Consider the following 16006-nt stretch of genomic DNA (forward strand, 5'->3'; position numbering starts at 1 on the left):
ACCTGCTAAGTCTCGGGGAAACCCCTGACCATCGAGGGACCCCATAAGTGCACTCGCCTTTCCTCCACACTCCTCCACGTAGCGTCTGTCCCATAATGGGCGGCTATGTGATCTGCGTCTGCGCCACATTGGCCGGCAGAAGAACAAACCTGGCAGCAGGCTCTAGCTGCATCAAATCTCCCAAACCCAGGCAGCGTCTGACCCACATTGGGCGGCTACCTGGTCTGCGTCTGAGCCACATTGGCCGGCAGTTAAACATACCTGGCAGGAGGTATAAAATGCAGCCCTTGCATTGGGCCAAAATGCAAACAAAATTGGAATGTCTTCGCAAAACGAGAATACTCCAGGTGGCAGCCACACATGTGGAAATCCACCCGCGGGAGACCCCGCGGCCAGGGCAAGGATTCTGGAGGCCCTAAAAAACATTCCCCCAAGCACTGACGTGGCGGTGGCTGACTTGGCCGCCACGGTAGTTAATACGCCAAGCCAAGACGACGAGAAAGACGGTCCAATGGCCTTTAGAAGGAGCAGCAGGGTCCTAAGATCCCCGCTCCTCCCAGCGAGCAAGGCTCCGGTACCGACAGCAGGAGAGAATGCGGACTCCCAAACTCCCAAAAGGATACGGGACGCCGCCAACCCAGCAGCCTCTCAGCGAGATACGCCACCTAAGAGATGCAGGGAATCCCAGTGTCTCAAAAACATCGCGGAGCTGGGAAAGATCCTGGATGATGTCCTCGACGACATCAATAACAAGCAGGTCCGGCACATAACATTGGTTATGAAGACCAAGCTGGCGAGGGTGAAGGACCTGCAAGCCGACATAGGGGAGTGGCTCAACTCTGCTCGGCAGCCTGAGGAGACGGACCGACCCGAAACTGCAGTAGCATGCCACAACTGTTCCCAGGGCGGGAACAAGATTGAGAGCACTCAGAGGCGGGACGCAGCACAGCAGACGCCCAAGGTCTGGAGCAAGGACGGCGCAACACAGACGGAGGCGCGGCGAGCCCCGACCACAACAGAGAAATCGCAAGTAACGGCGGCCAACTCGAGCGCGAAGAACCTGCGGCGCGCCCCCACGCCGGCTGAAGCTGCTAAGCAGGGGAAAACCTCCGCAAGAGGGACACCCGCGGCCAGCGCGCCCAAATCCAGGGCACCCAACCCGCCGCAGCCTACCGGCCCAGCGACCGAAGGCCCAGAAGCCGAGGGAGGCGCCTGGAAAACCTTCACGAGGAAAAAGCGGCGCAAGAAACTCGAGGCTCCTCATCGATCCCGCCCGGACGCAGTCATTATAGCTGCGAAAGGGAAGACATACAGTGAAATCCTGGCCATGGTCACCAGAAGGGACGACAGCCAACTTGCAGGCCTGGGTAATTGCGTCAAAAAGGTTAGACGAACCATCAACGGAAACCTTCTGCTAGAGGTGGCGAAGAATAGCGCTGAGAGCGCAGCGTCTATGCGAACGAGCATAGCGCAGGTGCTTGGTGAAACGGCGGAGGTTCGGGCGATGTCAGAGGACTCAAAGGTCTCGGTGCTCGAGATCCGAGAGCTGGACGCCCTAGCCAAAGAGCCCGAGATTGTGGCCGCGATCGCGGAGCAATTCAGCTTGGATGGGGCCAAGGTCAAAGTGCGAAGCCTCCGCCCTGGCTATGCTGAGTCACAGACGGCAGTAATTAGCCTCCCGTGCCTCCTGGCAAAAGCGGTGCTCAAGAGAGGTTCTCTACGCATAGGCTGGACTTCCTGCACGATCAGGGAGAGGACAGGCCCCCCAAGATGCTACCGGTGTCTCGAGGCTGGCCACCTGGCCGCAAACTGCAGAAGCGCGACCGACCGGAGCGGCTGCTGCATAAAATGCGGGGAAAGGGGACACAAAGCCGCTAAGTGCCCCAACGAGGCGAAATGCTTCCTCTGCGCTGCTTCAGGCAAGAAGGAGACGAGGCACCAGGCAGGTAGCAAAAGCTGCCCGTCCAGGAGCACCAGTAGCAGTGGCGCCGCCCCCCGTAATGCGCCATGCAGTTGATTCAGCTGAACCTGAATCACTGCAGGGCAGCGCATGATCTGCTGATGCAGACGGTGCGCGACCTGGACGGGGATGTGGCGGTGCTCAGCGAGCCATACAAAGCCGCAAGCACACATGGTTGGGCCATGGACCGGACTGGCAAAGCTGCGCTGTGGATGTGTGGGCGGGAACCCGCTCACATGTCCGACGTCAGATCGGCGGATGGCTTCGTTCGCGGTAGAGTAGGCGGGGTGTGGGTGTACAGCTGCTACCTGGCACCAAGCCTCACCCTGGAGGCCTTCAGCAGCATCATCGACGAGCTCAGCGATGACATCCGCGGACGGAGCAACACACTAGTGGGCGGCGACTTCAACGCTTGGGCTCAGGATTGGGGGTCGCCCTCAACCAACGCCAGAGGCCGCATCATCCTGGAGGCCTTCGCCTCCCTGGATATCGCTCTGCTCAATGAGGGTACCCAGCATACCTTCAACAGAGCGGGAGCAGGGTCCGTTATACCCCTCACCTACGCTAGCAGTGCACTAGCCTGCCTAGCCAGGTGGAGGATCAGCGAGATCTATACAGCCAGCGATCATGAGGCCATCCTCGTCTCCCTCGGCGAGAACTCACCGAGCAGGACGATCCCGCCCAGTGCTAGTAAGGCGTTCCGGCAGGACACGCTCAACGCCCAAGTGTTCACGAGCGCCTTAGCGGGCTTAGCAACAGACGGGACGGACTGCGCCAACGATGCTGCGCTCAAACTGGCGGTCGCTGTCGAGCGAGCATGCAAGGCAAGCATGCAGCAGCGGAAAACTTTCCGGAAGCACCACTCGCCCGTTTACTGGTGGAACGACGATATTGCCACCCTACGCTCATCTTGCCTCCGAGGTAGGAGGCTCGCCCAGAGAGCGCGCGGCTCTCCGAACCTTCTAGCCCGAAGCGAGGAGTACAAGACCGCAAGGTCCGCCCTGAAGAACGCGATTAGGACCAGCAAGAGAGAGTGCTTCCTTAAGCTCTGCGACGACATTGAGAAGGACCCATGGGGCGGGGCTTATAAAAAGGTGGTGAAGCGCGTGAACGCCGGCAGCAAAGCCCCCTCGGACCCGGAGACCCTTGAAGGAATAGTCAGGGTGCTTTTCCCAACTGGACAGCCGCTGCACTATCCGGTGAGCAGTGACTCTTGGGAGATATGCCCGGTCTCGGAACAGGAGATTCTAGAGTCTGCGAGGACCCTGAATAATAAGAAGGCACCAGGTCCCGACTCGATACCTAACAGGGCGACCAAGATGCTGCTCTCCCTGCACCCCAATGTGATCGCCGAGATCTTCAACAAGTGCCTCTCGGAAGGCACGTTCCCAGAGCGATGGAAGCGGCAGAAGCTCCTTCTCCTGCCGAAGCCGGGGAAGCCCGCGGGGGAAGCGTCGTCGTACAGACCCATCTGCCTGCTGGACACGATCGGGAAAGTCTTTGAGAAGGTTATCGTGGCGAGGCTGGAGGCTGCTATAGAGCGCGCTGGTGGACTCTCGGAAAACCAGTTCGGCTTCCGGAAACGGAAATCTACCCTGGACGCCATCGAAGTGGTCACCAACTTGGCCGCGAATGCCATCGCAGGCACTAGATGGAAAAACGGCGCTAAGGAGTACTGCCTAGTGGTAACGCTGGACATCCGGAACGCGTTCAACTCTGCGGACTGGAGGCGGACACTGGAGGCCCTCGAAGCCTTTAACATCCCCGGTTACTTACTAAGGATTATCCGCAGCTACTTCAGCGAGAGGACACTCATCCTGGAAACCACCATTGGCACCAGATCGCACGAGGTCTCAGCCGGAGTCCCGCAGGGCTCCGTCTTGGGGCCTCTGCTCTGGAATACTATGTATAACGGAGTACTAAACCTCCCGCTATCCGAAAATACCACCATAGTCGGCTTTGCCGACGACGTGTCGCTGGTGGTCGTAGCGAAGGAGCTGGCAGAGGCAGAGTCAATGGCAAACAGCGCAATCCGAGCGGTTGAGTCCTGGTTGGCAGTCGCTGGCCTTGAACTGGCCTCACAAAAGACGGAAGCAGTGCTGATATCTAGCAGAAAGCGCGTGGAAACGGCCGAGATTCGGGTTGGCGGCCTGCCAATTACCTCGCAGCGCGCGATAAGGTATCTGGGCGTCTACCTGGATACCCGCCTCTGCTATAGAGAACACTTGGAATATATCCACGGAAAGGCTAGCGGAACAGTAAGAGCCCTCTCCAGAATCCTGCTGAACACCAGAGGCCCCAAGCAGTGCAAGAGGAAGTTGCTCACGAGTTTCGTCACTTCCCAACTCCTCTATGCAGCCCCGGTTTGGGCGGAGGCCGCGAATGTTAAAAGCTACGTGAGGGGTGCGGAAGGTACCTACCGCCTGTGCGCCCTGAGAGTAGCGTGCGCCTTCAGGACGGTTTCCGACGAAGCGGCCCTGGTCATTGCAGGGCTGGTGCCGCTGGGAGAGCTAGTGCGAGAAGCTCAGGAAGCCCGTCTCTCACGCGAGCCGGACAACCCGTCGGAAAGGCGCGAGGCCAGGGTCAGTGCCAGGCGCAGGAGCATCGCCCGGTGGCAGTCCAGGTGGGACAATTCTACTAAGGGCCGATGGACTCACCGCCTGATTCCGGACGTCCAAAGCTGGGTAGGCCGAAAACACGGCGAGGTAGACTTCTACCTAACACAGGCACTTAGTGGACACGGTTGCTTTCGAAGCTACCTCAAAAGATTCGGCCACGACACAGAGGACCACTGCCCTGAATGCGGGACTGGAGTGGAGGAGAACGTGCACCACGTTCTCTTCGATTGCCATCGATTTCACCACGAGCGGCTAGCACTGGAGGAAGTCGTGGGCGCCGCCATCGGAGCTGATAACCTAGTCCCCATCATGCTTGCCAGCCAGAAGGCCTGGGACGCGACAGCCACGTTCGTGGCTAGCGTTATGAAAACGCAGAGGACCCTGGAGACGGAAAGAAGGATGCGAGCGGAGTAGGTGGCCTGTACCTCGCGCGAAGCAATGCTTAGCGGCGGTACCGCGCGACCATGTCCATCTACACCGTTAATATAGCACCCTTCTACCCAACAACCCGCAGTCTTCGCTCTTTTGTTGTTATTTGTTTATTTGTTGTTTAGTCAAATGTATGTATGTATTAGTAAATAGAATATAAAAAAAAAAAAAAAAAAAAAAAAAAACCCACACAGATCAAGTTTGTTTACTCACAGTGATTAGACGTGTTTTTCCGAGCTCCAAAAGAAAAATAGTGTAGACAGCTCGAAAGGCCCTAAAAAAGGTTTTAAAATTTAAAATTTAAAACTCAAAATCCAAAATTCAAAACTCAAAATTCAAAATCCAAATTCAATTTTAAATTTTAAATTTTAAATTTTAAATTTAAATTTCGAGTTTTGAATTTTGAATTTTGAATTTTAAGTTTGAATTTGAGTTTAGGTTTGAATTTAGGTTTAGGTTTGGGTTTGGATTTGAATTCAAATTTAAATCTAAATTTAAGACTTGATTTGATTTGGATTCAAGGTTTAAATCAAGCTTGATTTGTGTTTAAATCAGGGCATAGGAATTGTCATCCACATTCCGCAGTTGGCTCTGGTGGGGCTAAGAGCACAAGGCCAAGGAACTCGCCATTTTTCAACCCCCCCGCTGAGGGGCTCTGGGGACCGAGAAGGAGCGGTATAACTCCCATCAGGCATTCGCAGGGGGAAATCCCCGCGCACCGAGGGACCCCGCTAGGAGCAGGTGCGATGAGCGAGGAGAAGCTGCGATCAGGCCGGGACGACGAGACCCAGGCACTAGCAGTAGCGAGAGCTGAGCAGGAGCTGATGCGGGACTTCCAGCGACTCAAGCAGAAGGTCCAGCACTCGCCTCCGGCCAGCGCGCCGGATATCCACCCGGTGTCAGCGCCGCCGAAAGTGCATCTGCCGGTTTTATGCTTCGGCGACATAAACGAAGAGCAGGCAACCCCGAAGCGAAGCTGGGACGCAGTAAGCCCTGACGGGAAAGAGGCCGAAGCCCACAAGAGGCAAAAGGTCGAAGCTAATGCCCCAGCGCTAGCTGAGAAGCTAGGAGCAATGCTCGACGAAATGATTGCGAAGTTTACCGACACTAAGAGCAACAACAAGAAGGTAGTACGGCACGTCACGCAGGGGACGATCGATTCAATGCAAGCTATGAAGAAGCTGCAGCTCGAAATCATTGCCGCACTGACTGACGGCCACATCAAGGGATCCACTACGAGTGCAAGCCAGCAGACCACCCCCACGCTGGCTACCATGAACCCTAGTGCTGTGCCTGAAAGCAGACCGCGAAATGCGGCATAGTAGCAGGTCAAGGCTAAACCCAGACCTAAGAATGCAGAAGTCAAAGCTACGAGCGGCGATAACAATGGGAGCCGTGCAACTCACCCTGCAATGCCCAGGAAGCAGCGCGCCGACGCAATTATAATCAAATGTAGCGCAGGAACATACGCAGACATGCTCAAGATTGTCAAAGCTGAGCCCTCTCTACAGGGACTCAAGGACAATGTGCAAGGATTGCGGAGGACAGCGATCGGTGGACTCCTCCTAAGAATGCAAAAAACCCTGGACCCATCCACGCAGCAGCTGCAAGCAGCCCTAAAGACTGCCATCTCCGGTAAAGCAGAGGTGGCGGTTATGCAGGAGACGGTTCAAGTGGAGATCCGCGACCTAGACGACATGACTAGCGCGGAGGAGGTCACCATGGCCCTGTTTGCGGGAGAAGATGAGAAGATGAGAAAAGGGTTCGGCGGAACGCAAATAGCGACGGTCAACCTCAGACCCGAGCAAGCGCTGAGGTTTCTCGAAAAGGGCAGAATCCGGATAGGATGGGTCGTATGCCGTATCCGAGAAAAAACTGAGCCAAAGCGATGCTACAAATGCATGGGCTTCGGACACACCTCGGCACGATGCCGAGCCTCCGACGCAACAGCTAAAGCCACACAGGAGTCATGCTTCAAATGTGGTGGCATGGGCCACAAGCACAATACGTGCCAAAACAAGCCCAAGTGCATCCTATGCACCCGAGGAGGCAAGCACGCGAAGGAGGCAGAGCACGCTACAATAAGCAGGACCTGCCCAGAATACCAGAGAGCCGTCAAGTACATGCAGAATGGTTAAGTTTCTCCAGCTTAACCTAAACCACTGCAGAGCAGCCCAAGACTTACTGTCGCAGACGGCGATCGAGCAGAGAATCGACATCGCCATACTGAGTGAACCCTACAAGGCAAAACCAGAAGGAGTATGGCAGCAAAGCGCGGATGGCGGGGCTGCCATCTGGAGCTGTGGACAGCCTCCGGACCACCTATCGCAGAGAGCTTCGAGACCTGGCTACGCCAGGGCCAAGTGCCAGGCGACTACAATATACAGCTGCTACCTTCCGCCGAGCATGCACATAGATGCATTCAAGGATGTAATCCAGGAGATTGCCCAAGACGCTCGGGAACGATCCCCGGTAATAATTGCCGGGGACTTCAACGCGTGGTCCACCGCGTGGGAGAGCACGGCAACAACTCAGAGGGGAACCGCCTTACTAGATGCCCTGGCGACCCTGGATGTCTGCCTTCTTAACGACGGAGGCAAATGTACATACAGCAAGGCAAGCCGACCTAACCTTCGCCAGCCCGGAGCTCACTAGGAACGTCTACTGGGATGTCACTGACCTCCTCACCTACAGCGACCACGCAGCGATAGTGATAAAGACGAGTCACTCCCTGCCGAGCCTTCTGAATCGGCAACCTGCCTACAAAGTAGGCACTCTAAATGTCGAGGAACTCCTAGAAAACATGGATGGCAATACCATTTCTGGCGACGCAAACACTTGCGCAGACGAGGTATCTGCGAGGATCAAGACAGCTTGCGATGCGGCAATGAAGAGCTCGACTAGAGGACATGGAAGGCGACCAGTCCCCTGGTGGAACCACCAGATAGCCACAGCCAGGAAAGAGTGCATCTCTGCGAGGCGCAGGTGCCAACGAAGCCGTGGACGGCCCATGCAGGAGCTATTTGAGGCTCGCTACAGGGAAAGGAAAAAAGCCTTAAAGGTGGCCATTAGAGCAAGCAAGCGGGAGTGCTTCCAGCAGCTGTGTGACGAGGCGTACCAGGAACCTTTTGGATCTCCCTACAAGCTCGTCATTGGTAAGCTCAACAGATAGCCGACCCCAACAGCCCAGGAACACTTTGGGGCGATAATCTCCACCATCTTCCCTGCACAGCCGCCCCTAATGCCACCCAGTATAGCGGCGAGCGAAGCTATCATCATCAGCGAAGAGGAAGTCATGAGCGCGGTGGCCAGTAGCAAAATATCCAAGGCCTCGGGACCAGATGGCATCCCAAACGCGGCACTGCAAATTCAAATTCAATTTTTAAAATTTTAAATTTTAAATTTTTCCTAATATAAACATCGAAACCATTCTGCAAGGGTATACAAACTTCGGCGTGCCGAAGTTAGCTTCCTTTCTTGTTTTTTTGTTCAATTAAATATCAATAGAGATAAACCCTCTCGTCATTATTACCCAATGCTGAAATAAATGAAGTGTCTTAAATCCAATAAGAAATAAAAAGTTAAAATAGGCATGTAAAAGATGTCAACAATGACAGTGGTAGTGATGGTGATGCATATGAGCAGTCAATATGAGCTTAGCAAATCCAACTAAAGTCGTACAGTGCAATAAAAAGTTTCGTTGCCAGTAAGAATATAAAAACTTTTAAAACTAAACAAAAAACTAAAACACAGTAAAATAAAATAAATAATATGTCGTATAATTAAAATCAAATATGAAAAACGTAACTGAAAAAAAAAAAAAAATTTAAATAACTTTTCCATATTTTAAATATTAATCATAAAAAAAAAAACAAACAAACAAATTAAGATTATGCGGCTATATTTTTAATTTCTAATTTTCCCCTAATACACTCCAAAACATCATCGACAAGAAGGCCTTCTTCGAGAACAACAAAGTGGGTGAGTGAAAACCGAAAACAAATTATATCGCCCAGTGTAACGGCTGATTATACTGGCATGACACTGCCGCATTAATTAGAGACTTCATTAAAGATTTGACAGCGCTATAGAGTTTTACACAAGTGCGAGCAAGACGACTATATGGCGCTCTAATGCATTAGAATAATGCATTAGCTACTTCATTGCCGCGATCATCGATAGATCTACATATTATATACTAGATACTCGATAACAAAATACGGGTTTAATGAAGAAAATTGTAGTTGAAAAATGTATTAGCCAGTTCATTGACAGTATGGTCTCACAATGAGAATTTTATTTTTATATCATTTCGCTTGTTTTTTGAACTGAAAATATATTAGAAAATTAGCAAAAATAATATGTTTTGCGGTAGCAAGGTTCTTGCGCTGTAAAATTAATTAAAATGATTTTTTTTGTAATAATTAAAAAAATTTTAAGCATTATAGGTTAAAAACATAAATTTAAAGGATTCTGCATTTATTTATGCAATAATACTTCGACGAGGAATTCAGAAATTCATAATAATACGCCGCGAAAGGCGGCCGTTTTTTTGTTTACCTTTTACGGTCGGTGTGACCGTAGTCGTATTACCAAAATAATCCAAGCAAAATTCAAGCAAAATTACACAAAATTACACATATAGTTGACTCTTTCAAGGTTCTAATGAAGTAGCTAATTAATGAAAACTGCATTACTGTATCATATGGGCATTACCGGCATTAATGCTTATCAGCATCGATTGATTTTTTGTTATTTTGCCAATTCCTCTTTTGCTTCGAATTCATGCTATCATCGTAAATTTAAAGCAGTTAAATGTAAAACCAAAACATGAGCTACACTGAGAGAATTAAAACCTAATTATTTTGTTCCCTTTGCATATACATATTTTCTTTTTTCAGCAATAGAAACTGGTTTATTGTAATTGTGCGATGTAGGTTGTTGAAGCTAAACAAATAATCGAATAATAAATAAATAAAATTATGTAGACCCAAAAAAAAAAAAAAAAAAACAAAGCAACAAAAAAATAAAAATAATTAAATGGGTATAGTTATAGTTTTTATAATATTTTTCTAGCATCTTAATTAGGCACCACCATTACCATGATCATTGTTTTAAATTAAACAAAATAGGATTATCATGACACTGAAAAAAAAAATATATATAAAATTTTAAATGATTAAATAAATAATAAAATTAACATTAAGTAAATAAAATAAGCTACATAATGATAGGGTTTAGAAATTAATAAATAAATAAATTAGGCCTTGAAATGTACGCAGAAACATAATTATAGTAGGATTTTGTTTATTATTGTGAATTTGGATGTATACTGAAAAAGATGGAAAAGGAAATTTTGTTTGATTATTAAAAAAAATTATTATAATGATGATGAATTTTTAAGTTTTCTTACTTATTTATGGCATGGGAGACTAACAAACTGATGCATACGTAAATACTTTTGGGGTCTTTCGCTAACAATTAAAAGAAGGACCATGGTTGGGAGGGTAAAGATATAGGGTGTGGCGAACAACAGCCAAGGCCACCCCTGCAGGCTCAAATACTTATTCGTGCTTTCTCGTTTCTCAATTTCTTTTGCAGTTTAGTTTTGCCTTGTTTCATATTTTACGGAGTATGAGACAATTGTGTTGCGTGTTGGTTTCGAATGAGGATCGTCTCATTGTGTAGATTCAGGAGGGACTCTATAATAAAACCTCTGACGTAACAATCCTTATCCTCAGCAAAAACCCCCCCACATCTCCCGCTAGAGCTAGGAATCAATAGGTCCCGCTCATGGTTAAGGGTCGACAAGCCTGAATGTGGTTAGCACTCGGAGGTATGATCGAGAACAACGATACCCTGTTTATGTTTTCCCCTTTCGATGGCGAATTACGTCACATAGATTTTTGGCGCCCAACGTGTGGGGCAAGTGCGTTTACGGTACATATATTTTGGCCCAGCAGACAGGTGCGAACAGCACTTCGATTTACCGTGCAGTCGCTAATGTTAAAAGGCAGGTGCTTAAATATTTTGTTTTGTATAGTGTACTAACCCCTGATTATTGAAAGTTGTAAATCAAGCTATAGTAAGTTTTAAATAGACTATTGGAAAGCGATCCATTATTAGCAAAGAGGCCGAAGCCCACAAGAGGCAAAAGGTCGAAGCTAATGCCCCAGCGCTAGTTGAGAAGCTAGGAGCAATGCTCGACGAAATGATTGCGAAGTTTACCGACACTAAGAGCAACAACAAGAAGGTAGTACGGCACGTCACGCAGGGGACGATCGATTCAATGCAAGCTATGAAGAAGCTGCAGCTCGAAATCATTGCCGCACTGACTGACGGCCACATCAAGGGATCCACTACGAGTGCAAGCCAGCAGACCACCCCCACGCTGGCTACCATGAACCCTAGTGCTGTGCCTGAAAGCAGACCGCGAAATGCGGCATAGTAGCAGGTCAAGGCTAAACCCAGACCTAAGAATGCAGAAGTCAAAGCTACGAGCGGCGATAACAATGGGAGCCGTGCAACTCACCCTGCAATGCCCAGGAAGCAGCGCGCCGACGCAATTATAATCAAATGTAGCGCAGGAACATACGCAGACATGCTCAAGATTGTCAAAGCTGAGCCCTCTCTACAGGGACTCAAGGACAATGTGCAAGGATTGCGGAGGACAGCGATCGGTGGACTCCTCCTAAGAATGCAAAAAACCCTGGACCCATCCACGCAGCAGCTGCAAGCAGCCCTAAAGACTGCCATCTCCGGTAAAGCAGAGGTGGCGGTTATGCAGGAGACGGTTCAAGTGGAGATCCGCGACCTAGACGACATGACTAGCGCGGAGGAGGTCACCATGGCCCTGTTTGCGGGAGAAGATGAGAAGATGAGAAAAGGGTTCGGCGGAACGCAAATAGCGACGGTCAACCTCAGACCCGAGCAAGCGCTGAGGTTTCTCGAAAAGGGCAGAATCCGGATAGGATGGGTCGTATGCCGTATCCGAGAAAAAACTGAGCCAAAGCGATGCTACAAATGCATGGGCTTCGGACACACCTCGGCACGATGCCGAGCCTCCGACGCAACAGCTAAAGCCACACAGGAGTCATGCTTCAAATGTGGTGGCATGGGCCACAAGCACAATACGTGCCAAAACAAGCCCAAGTGCATCCTATGCACCCGAGGAGGCAAGCACGCGAAGGAGGCAGAGCACGCTACAATAAGCAGGACCTGCCCAGAATACCAGAGAGCCGTCAAGTACATGCAGAATGGTTAAGTTTCTCCAGCTTAACCTAAACCACTGCAGAGCAGCCCAAGACTTACTGTCGCAGACGGCGATCGAGCAGAGAATCGACATCGCCATACTGAGTGAACCCTACAAGGCAAAACCAGAAGGAGTATGGCAGCAAAGCGCGGATGGCGGGGCTGCCATCTGGAGCTGTGGACAGCCTCCGGACCACCTATCGCAGAGAGCTTCGAGACCTGGCTACGCCAGGGCCAAGTGCCAGGCGACTACAATATACAGCTGCTACCTTCCGCCGAGCATGCACATAGATGCATTCAAGGATGTAATCCAGGAGATTGCCCAAGACGCTCGGGAACGATCCCCGGTAATAATTGCCGGGGACTTCAACGCGTGGTCCACCGCGTGGGAGAGCACGGCAACAACTCAGAGGGGAACCGCCTTACTAGATGCCCTGGCGACCCTGGATGTCTGCCTTCTTAACGACGGAGGCAAATGTACATACAGCAAGGCAAGCCGACCTAACCTTCGCCAGCCCGGAGCTCACTAGGAACGTCTACTGGGATGTCACTGACCTCCTCACCTACAGCGACCACGCAGCGATAGTGATAAAGACGAGTCACTCCCTGCCGAGCCTTCTGAATCGGCAACCTGCCTACAAAGTAGGCACTCTAAATGTCGAGGAACTCCTAGAAAACATGGATGGCAATACCACTTCTGGCGACGCAAACACTTGCGCAGACGAGGTATCTGCGAGGATCAAGACAGCTTGCGATGCGGCAATGAAGAGCTCGACTAGAGGACATGGAAGGCGACCAGTCCCCTGGTGGAACCACCAGATAGCCACAGCCAGGAAAGAGTGCATCTCTGCGAGGCGCAGGTGCCAACGAAGCCGTGGACGGCCCATGCAGGAGCTATTTGAGGCTCGCTACAGGGAAAGGAAAAAAGCCTTAAAGGTGGCCATTAGAGCAAGCAAGCGGGAGTGCTTCCAGCAGCTGTGTGACGAGGCGTACCAGGAACCTTTTGGATCTCCCTACAAGCTCGTCATTGGTAAGCTCAACAGATAGCCGACCCCAACAGCCCAGGAACAGCTTGGAGCGATAATCTCCACCATCTTCCCTGCACAGCCGCCCCTAATGCCACCCAGTATAGCGGCGAGCGAAGCTATCATCATCAGCGAAGAGGAAGTCATGAGCGCGGTGGCCAGTAGCAAAATATCCAAGGCCTCGGGACCAGATGGCATCCCAAACGCGGCACTGCAAATTCAAATTCAATTTTTAAAATTTTAAATTTTAAATTTTCTTAATATAAACATCGAAACCATTCTGCAAGGGTATACAAACTTCGGCGTGCCGAAGTTAGCTTCCTTTCTTGTTTTTTTGTTCAATTAAATATCAATAGAGTTAAACCCTCTCGTCATTATTACCCAATGCTGAAATAAATGAAGTGTCTTAAATCCAATAAGAAATAAAAAGTTAAAATAGGCATGTAAAAGATGTCAACAATGACAGTGGTAGTGATGGTGATGCATATGAGCAGTCAATATGAGCTTAGCAAATCCAACTAAAGTCGTACAGTGCAATAAAAAGTTTCGTTGCCAGTAAGAATATAAAAACTTTTAAAACTAAACAAAAAACTAAAACACAGTAAAATAAAATAAATAATATGTCGTATAATTAAAATCAAATATGAAAAACGTAACTGAAAAAAAAAAAAAAAAAATTTAAATAACTTTTCCATATTTTAAATATTAATCATAAAAAAAAAACAAACAAACAAATTAAGATTATGCGGCTATATTTTTAATTTCTAATTTTCCCCTAATACACTCCAAAACATCATCGACAAGAAGGCCTTCTTCGAGAACAACAAAGTGGGTGAGTGAAAACCGAAAACAAATTATATCGCCCAGTGTAACGGCTGATTATACTGGCATGACACTGCCGCATTAATTAGAGACTTCATTAAAGATTTGACAGCGCTATAGAGTTTTACACAAGTGCGAGCAAGACGACTATATGGCGCTCTAATGCATTAGAATAATGCATTAGCTACTTCATTGCCGCGATCATCGATAGATCTACATATTATATACTAGATACTCGATAACAAAATACGGGTTTAATGAAGAAAATTGTAGTTGAAAAATGTATTAGCCAGTTCATTGACAGTATGGTCTCACAATGAGAATTTTATTTTTATATCATTTCGCTTGTTTTTTGAACTGAAAATATATTAGAAAATTAGCAAAAATAATATGTTTTGCGGTAGCAAGGTTCTTGCGCTGTAAAATTAATTAAAATGATTTTTTTTGTAATAATTAAAAAAATTTTAAGCATTATAGGTTAAAAACATAAATTTAAAGGATTCTGCATTTATTTATGCAATAATACTTCGACGAGGAATTCGGAAATTCATAATAATACGCCGCGAAAGGCGGCCGTTTTTTTGTTTACCTTTTACGGTCGGTGTGACCGTAGTCGTATTACCAAAATAATCCAAGCAAAATTCAAGCAAAATTACACAAAATTACACATATAGTTGACTCTTTCAAGGTTCTAATGAAGTAGCTAATTAATGAAAACTGCATTACTGTATCATATGGGCATTACCGGCATTAATGCTTATCAGCATCGATTGATTTTTTGTTATTTTGCCAATTCCTCTTTTGCTTCGAATTCATGCTATCATCGTAAATTTAAAGCAGTTAAATGTAAAACCAAAACATGAGCTACACTGAGAGAATTAAAACCTAATTATTTTGTTCCCTTTGCATATACATATTTTCTTTTTTCAGCAATAGAAACTGGTTTATTGTAATTGTGCGATGTAGGTTGTTGAAGCTAAACAAATAATCGAATAATAAATAAATAAAATTATGTAGACCCAAAAAAAAAAAAAAAAACAAAGCAACAAAAAAATAAAAATAATTAAATGGGTATAGTTATAGTTTTTATAATATTTTTCTAGCATCTTAATTAGGCACCACCATTACCATGATCATTGTTTTAAATTAAACAAAATAGGATTATCATGACACTGAAAAAAAAAATATATATAAAATTTTAAATGATTAAATAAATAATAAAATTAACATTAAGTAAATAAAATAAGCTACATAATGATAGGGTTTAGAAATTAATAAATAAATAAATTAGGCCTTGAAATGTACGCAGAAACATAATTATAGTAGGATTTTGTTTATTATTGTGAATTTGGAGATGTATACTGAAAAAGATGGAAAAGGAAATTTTGTTTGATTATTAAAAAAAATTATTATAATGATGATGAATTTTTAAGTTTTCTTACTTATTTATGGCATGGGAGACTAACAAACTGATGCATACGTAAATACTTTTGGGGTCTTTCGCTAACAATTAAAAGAAGGACCATGGTTGGGAGGGTAAAGATATAGGGTGTGGCGAACAACAGCCAAGGCCACCCCTGCAGGCTCAAATACTTATTCGTGCTTTCTCGTTTCTCAATTTCTTTTGCAGTTTAGTTTTGCCTTGTTTCATATTTTACGGAGTATGAGACAATTGTGTTGCGTGTTGGTTTCGAATGAGGATCGTCTCATTGTGTAGATTCAGGAGGGACTCTATAATAAAACCTCTGACGTAACAATCCTTATCCTCAGCAAAAACCCCCCCACATCTCCCGCTAGAGCTAGGAATCAATAGGTCCCGCTCATGGTTAAGGGTCGACAAGCCTGAATGTGGTTAGCACTCGGAGGTATGATCGAGAACAACGATACCCTGTTTATGTTGT

At 47.6% G+C, this 16006-nt stretch overlaps 1 protein-coding gene across 5 annotated transcripts in view; it reads right to left on the reverse strand.

The window, feature by feature from the left end:
- Positions 1-16006, reverse strand: part of LOC121502702 (uncharacterized) — a 151443-nt gene that overhangs the window by 8007 nt on the left and 127430 nt on the right. The window contains exon 6 of one of the 5 annotated variants that reach the window (XM_041776404.2): positions 5221-5281. The exons of the other annotated variants lie outside the window; for them this stretch is intronic. Coding sequence (XP_041632338.1) covers positions 5221-5281 — 61 coding nt within the window. The remainder of the gene's footprint in view (positions 1-5220; positions 5282-16006) is intronic. 5 annotated transcript variants of the gene reach the window in all.

Source organism: Drosophila kikkawai, chromosome 3L (assembly GCF_030179895.1).
Source record: "Drosophila kikkawai strain 14028-0561.14 chromosome 3L, DkikHiC1v2, whole genome shotgun sequence".
NCBI lineage: Eukaryota > Metazoa > Arthropoda > Insecta > Diptera > Drosophilidae > Drosophila > Drosophila kikkawai.